Genomic DNA, 6,051 nt, shown 5'->3' with positions numbered 1-6,051 from the left:
ATATAAGCAACAAACTGAGAGAGGCCTACCACTTCTCTTCTTCCTGTCTCTTACTCACTAAACCATATATATAATTTTTTTGAATGAAAATACAACATGTAGTGCTTGACGAGAAACATTCCTAATGGGGCTTGCACAGATTATTCTGGAAGAGCCATAAAACCAAACACTGCAGGGGAGAGCCATTCAATAATATTTCCATCTACATAATAACACTGCAAATGGATTGGTTGTAAGATGGTCGATCGTAACCGTGTTGGTGTTTGTTTCATCGCAATTTCAGGTAGAACTGATACTGGAAATGCACTAGGAAGCATTTCTCAGCATTGTAGCTGCTGTCCTCCCAGCAAACCCTGGTCTTGCCTTGGGATTTTCCACTTTTAACACAAATATGAAACCAATCGAAAAATCTGGATGATGTTTAAAGGAAGGTAACAACCATGACAGCTTTTGGTCATCGAAAATTGTTTGACTATTAGAAATCACATACACAAAGAGTGCCTGTGTGTTTAACTCAGAGTGTTTGTGTGTCTGTGCACGCACATGGGCGCGCGTGACCTCGTTATAAAATCGACCTTTTCTGGAATAAACGAAAAACCAGTGTGTTTATAATATCATATCTATACAGCCCGCATAAACAGGCTGTAAGAAAACAACAGTGACTGTGAGTGCGCATGAATGCATCTGCGTGCATCTGTTTATAAGTTTCTGCTCCACGTCTGTAAACGTTAAACTGCTGTTACAGGATGGAATGGTCTGAAGGTGTCATATCTGTCAGTGTTAACTTAATGGATTGGCTTTTTATTGCAACACATGTCAATGGATGCGCTACATATTTCATTATTATGCACCTTTGAAGAATCACATCTATTCTGGAGTCCACACTCACCACACTCACTGAACAGGCTGGATTGGTGGGGTCTGTTTCTGTCGAGAAGTCTCAATATCAGTTTTTGGGGTGTGTGTGTGCATGTGTTTTCACCTCTGAAGCCTCACTCTTGCCTATATGAATAGCTACTGGCGTGAAATGTGTGTGTGTGTGGTGGGGGCGTTCTCGACTGACATCCTCAAACAATACGAGAAAGAGGAGTGCACGAATCCGCGCGCCCTAGGCTGGGCTCCTTCCCTGTAATAGTGAGCGTCAGCCATTCTTAAAAAACACATTTTGTAGCTTAGTGGACTGGACTGGAAGGGCGAGAGGAGGATAAACTGAGCGGACAAAGATGTAAATAAAAACAGTCGTCCCCCAGCTGAGCGAGGCGTTCTTCATCTGAGTTTTTGGATCAATCAGGCAGACAGTGGCTTCTTTTGATTAAACCCCAAATTGTCATTGGGCAGAGGTAATCATGTGACAGGCAATTCGGTCCAATTTCAACCTTGTCTCCATGAATTCAATAGTTTAATAGTAGCTCGGTCCCCACACGGCCGTAATCAGTGAAATAGAAAAAAAACACCACCACGAGATTTTTTTTTAAATGATTTTTTCTTTCTCGTCCTCACTGAGCCGCAACATTTATAAAAATACGCGTGCAAACTTTCCTCGGCTCTCAGGGAGCGGAGATGAATTACGAATTCGAGCGAGAGAGCGGTTTTATCAATAGTCAGCCGTCGCTTGCTGAGTGCCTGACATCTTTCCCCCCTGTCGCTGATTCATTTCAAAGTTCATCAATCAAGAGCTCGACGCTTTCACGCCCGACACTGATTCCTCCTCCCTTTGAGCAGACCATTCCCAGCCTGAATCCGGGCAGCCATCCGCGGCACGGCCGGCCCAGACACAGCCCCGACGGATGCAGCCAGCTGCCCACCGCCTCCTTACCCCCGGAGTACCCCTGGATGCGGGAGAAGAAAGCCTCCAAGAGGAACCACCTGCCAACCTCCACCGCTACCACCATCTCCAATGGACCTGTGTGTTTTTCTCCAAAAGGTTGGTGATTTCTACAGCACTTTCTGCAAAAAGAGAAGTGCTCACTATCTGTTGCTAAATTTGAGCCCAGTGCACAGGCCTTTCCTTTAAAAAAAAAAAACACACACACAGAGACAGGCTGGAGTTGTATTGTTCTGACAGATTTATGGTTATCGCTTTGCTGTGATTGTCTATGAAGCGAGGAAAAAAAAAAGTTTGGGTAAAGTTTAGTGATGTAAGATGATTTATTCCTCTAGCCGTAGCAGAGTTTTGATGTGTGACAGTAATGAAGAGTGATGGAGTGCCGTTGCCGAGGAGGGCAGCTGGAGCATTCATTAGTATCCCACACCAGCTTGGACCTCACTGCTTTTATATTTTCACCGTGTTTGTTTCACGTTCACGCTGAACATTATTTTTTATAATTGTGTAAAACAATCTGATGAGTATCTTTATGCAGTAATGATTTTTAGATAAAGGGTTTACAAGCCATCAGCTTGGGTCAGTAGCTCCAGCGGCCATTTTGCTGCAGCGTGTTGTGAGCCACTCTCTGGTGGTTTGTGATAGCTTTAATGTTAGATTCACGGGCGGCGGGGTTATGTAACTGTTGGGTCCTCCGTTTTTAATCCCACGCTACCGTGGTGCTTATTTTCCAGGCTCGCCTGAGATTGTGGAGAACGGTGGGGGAGGAGGGGGCTCTCGTCGGCTGAGGACAGCATACACCAACACACAGCTGCTGGAGCTGGAGAAGGAGTTCCACTTCAACAAGTATCTGTGCCGGCCGAGGAGGGTGGAAATAGCGGCTCTGTTGGACCTGACCGAGAGGCAGGTCAAAGTCTGGTTCCAAAACCGGCGAATGAAGCACAAGCGGCAAACCCAGAGCAAGGAGAATCACAACGGTGAAGGGAAAGGGCCCGGCGCCGAGGACGGCATCCAAAGCGAGGAGGAAGACGAGGCCCCCCTGTACGAGCGGAGCGGGGCCCTGCTGGAGAGAGATACCTGCTCTTTTCAGAACAACTCACTTAGCTCCACGCAGCAGCTCCACAATGCAGAGTCCATGAGCTTTGCTGCTGCGCCGCTGAACAGCAATGACAAAAATCTGAAACATTTTCCCAACCCGTCACCCACTGTTCCGGGCTGCATGTCAACAATGGGCCCCGGCTCGGCATCTGGCCCGGACAATGGCGACAGTCCCCCAGCCCTGGATGTTTCTATACACGATTTTCAACCTTTCTCCTCGGATTCCTGCCTACAGCTCTCCGATGCGGCCTCGCCGAGCTTGTCAGAGTCTCTGGACAGCCCCGTGGACATTTCTGCGGACAGTTTCTATTTTTTCTCGGAGTCCCTAACTACAATCGACCTGCAGCATCTGAACTATTAACTGAAATCAATCACAATAAGTTTTTTTTTTCTTTTTCTTTTCCCCCGGGACAATAAATATCAGGCTACGATGGTATTAACTCTGATGTTATTTGTATATTCGGCACATTTATTCTGTTGATATTTGACTTGACGATTAATTCAAGGTAAGGATGAAATTAAATCACTGAAGTAGCTCTACTCAAACGTGGCTTGTAATTACCATAACAAATTGATCTCTTGGAATGGAAATTATGAGTGTATGTGAATAATTATACAATATTAGGCCTATGGAACCTGGTCATTTTTATTTTTGTATAGCTTCCAACGTCTTGGATATTTTTGTTAGAATACAATTAACTTGCTACAATCGCTTTTTCCTGGTGTTTTGAGTCGTTTCTTTTTTTTTTTTTTTCCTGTTTACAGAATTAATTTTTTTTGCTCGAATTATTCGTGAAGAAAATATGCAAAATAAAAGAAACAGGGCATAGGAAGATAAAGACGGTATGCAAATGTTAACAACAGGTTGGCAATGAAGATAAATAGCTGAGCCCGCACTGAGTTGTGAAAAGGCACACACACGTTTGAATTTTACTTTTATTATGTAATTTAATTTCCCCATAATACGAATTACTTTAAAATGTTTACTCAAAGATAAAATAGCCTCTTTCTTTATAAAGATGAATCCAAAAGATGTCAATTTTTATTTGAAACTTTGGTTATGAACTTTTAAAAATAATTATTATTACTAAAGTGACTATAAAATATCCAAAAACTGGTAGTTAATTAACAAATTATCGATGCCAATTATTTAGTGAAATGACTTTTGAAAAATGTTTACATTTGCACAGAAATGCTGGGAGTATTTCATGCTGCCTGCAGAAACACTAATATAAACTATTTCTGTGTTCACCTTCAAACTTCATACTTTGTGGAGAGAGAAAAAACAAAAAACAAATACGCCAGCAAGGATCTTAGCATGACAGGGGCTCTTAACATTGTGTGCATGTTGCAGGCAAATACCCGAGCCATGTTTGCCTTCAGGAGCTCATAAATCACTCCGTGGCATGAATGAGACGGACATTAAGGAGACCAATTGTGGCGTAATGTGCACAAATAAAACCCCACTTACATTTTCATATGGGACTCCCCAATTCCTGGGCTAAAAGGGGCTGAGTCTCTGCATGCGTTTGGTAATAATTCATTTTTATAGCTTGTTTAAACACGGCTCTGGCTCGGGGACAGCGGCAGCAGTAGCAGCCTGCTCAGGTTATGAGGCTGCTACTCTTCACCCTTGTGTTAAAAGTAGCCCAAACTCAAAAGAGACTACTTGTGGACTAGATTTGATTTATCAAACACACATTTACTAAGAATAGCTCGCTTGTACTGCGGATAGAGAACCATTATGCAACATTTGGCTTACTTTATCAAGGGAGTTTGTGTGTATTTTTTTTGGGGGGGGGTTCCACAACATTATTGGAGCAGCAGTTAGTGCTGCACTGGTACAGAAAGTCTTGAGGTTCAATATAGGGATTATGAATGTTCTTGCTCTATTGTATTGCGCTGGAGTTGACTTATGGGAATCGGTTATTAGCTCATGCGCAGCTTGACTCGATAGACTATTCCACTTTAACAGCTTTTGTGTGTGAGAACAGTGAAAACCACCGGTTGCCACACCGACCCGCGCGGATCGATTCAGAAACTACACGTGCGAAATTCATAAGCTCGAGCGTTCAGCGGTTTATCGAATAATCTGGAAGCCATAAGCAGCCCATCGACTGGCTGAACATTAGTCTACTGGGCAACTGGAGTGTGTGTGTGTGTGTGTGTGTGAGTGAGTGTGTGTTTAAGGAGAGGGGGTTTAGGGGGTAAAAGGAGGGGCTGTTCCTGCACTCCTGCGCTCTGACTAACCACGGGACCAGTGTAACCAAATCATTCCGAGACAGCGCGCCTTTTCTGCGCACATGTGTTCACACAAAGAGCCAAGAAAACTCAAGCTCCAAGGCCTGGCGAACTTTCCACAGGCAGGCAGGCAGGCAGGCAAGGCAGGGTCCACTGCGCCCACTCACTAATGTTGCAGAGGCAGCTGGGAAGACAGGAGAAGAGAAGAGAGGAGAGGGGAGGGGTGGGGGGTGTAGTATTGACCCCACTGCGCTTTTTTTTCGCTGGTGGGAACTTTGCACCACCTCTTCACTTTCTGTAATATCCAATGAGCTTGAGAAGATGAAAACTTTTGAGTATCAAATTTGATACTCAAGACGGCCATGTCCATTTTTTTAAACTATAGTTTTGTTTTACCTGTTTACATCTAGCCTAAAAGCAGTGGTTGAAGAAGTACTTACACTTAATTCTTCAACAAAAGTATCTATCTATCTATCTATCTATCTATCTATCTATCTATCTATCTATCTATCTATCTATCTATCTATCTATCTATCTATCTATCTATCTGTCTGTCTGTCTGTCTGTCTGTCTGTCTGTCTCAGTAATATAATATATCCATAGGAGTAAACAGTCAAGGCATTTTAAGTGTTTGGCCTGTGGGGGCGCTCATCTCTCCATCTGATCCTCTCTTTCCTCTCCCTCCCTCCCTTCCTCTTTTCCTTCCTCAGTGAGAGGTTGGCCCTGGACTCAGCTATCGCTGCCGCAGGTCTCCCACGCACACTCTCCCTCCCCCTTGCCCCCCCCCCCACCGCAGTGCTGCTCTTTCGTAGCCATTCATTTCTCCAACAGCTTTATTTGATGAACTTAACAGGATAATCAGCCCACACTCGCACCTCGGGCTATATGGG

The 6,051-nt window shown here is 44.2% G+C and overlaps 1 protein-coding gene across 1 annotated transcript; it reads left to right on the top strand.

Moving 5' to 3' along the window:
- Positions 1-897: 897 nt before the first annotated feature.
- On the top strand, positions 898-3,653 carry LOC121191607 (homeobox protein Hox-A2a). The gene is made up of 2 exons (XM_041052833.1): positions 898-1,924; positions 2,557-3,653. The coding sequence occupies exons 1-2, from the start codon at positions 1,561-1,563 to the stop codon at positions 3,279-3,281; spliced, it is 1,089 nt and encodes a 362-aa protein (XP_040908767.1). The 5' UTR covers positions 898-1,560; the 3' UTR covers positions 3,282-3,653.
- The last annotated feature ends 2,398 nt before the right edge of the window (positions 3,654-6,051 follow it).

The sequence above is a fragment of the Toxotes jaculatrix genome, chromosome 13 (assembly GCF_017976425.1).
Source record: "Toxotes jaculatrix isolate fToxJac2 chromosome 13, fToxJac2.pri, whole genome shotgun sequence".
Taxonomy (NCBI): Eukaryota; Metazoa; Chordata; class Actinopteri; family Toxotidae; genus Toxotes; species Toxotes jaculatrix.
This window is presented reverse-complemented; position numbering and strand designations above follow the sequence as displayed.

Bases quoted from the DNA above. Each gene is read 5' to 3' on its own strand.
- LOC121191607 (XM_041052833.1), top strand. From the start codon at position 1,561: ATGAATTACGAATTCGAGCGAGAGAGCGGTTTTATCAATAGTCAGCCG. The intron at 1,925-2,556 runs GTTGGTGATTTC...CTTATTTTCCAG, and splicing joins TGTGTGTTTTTCTCCAAAAG to GCTCGCCTGAGATTGTGGAG.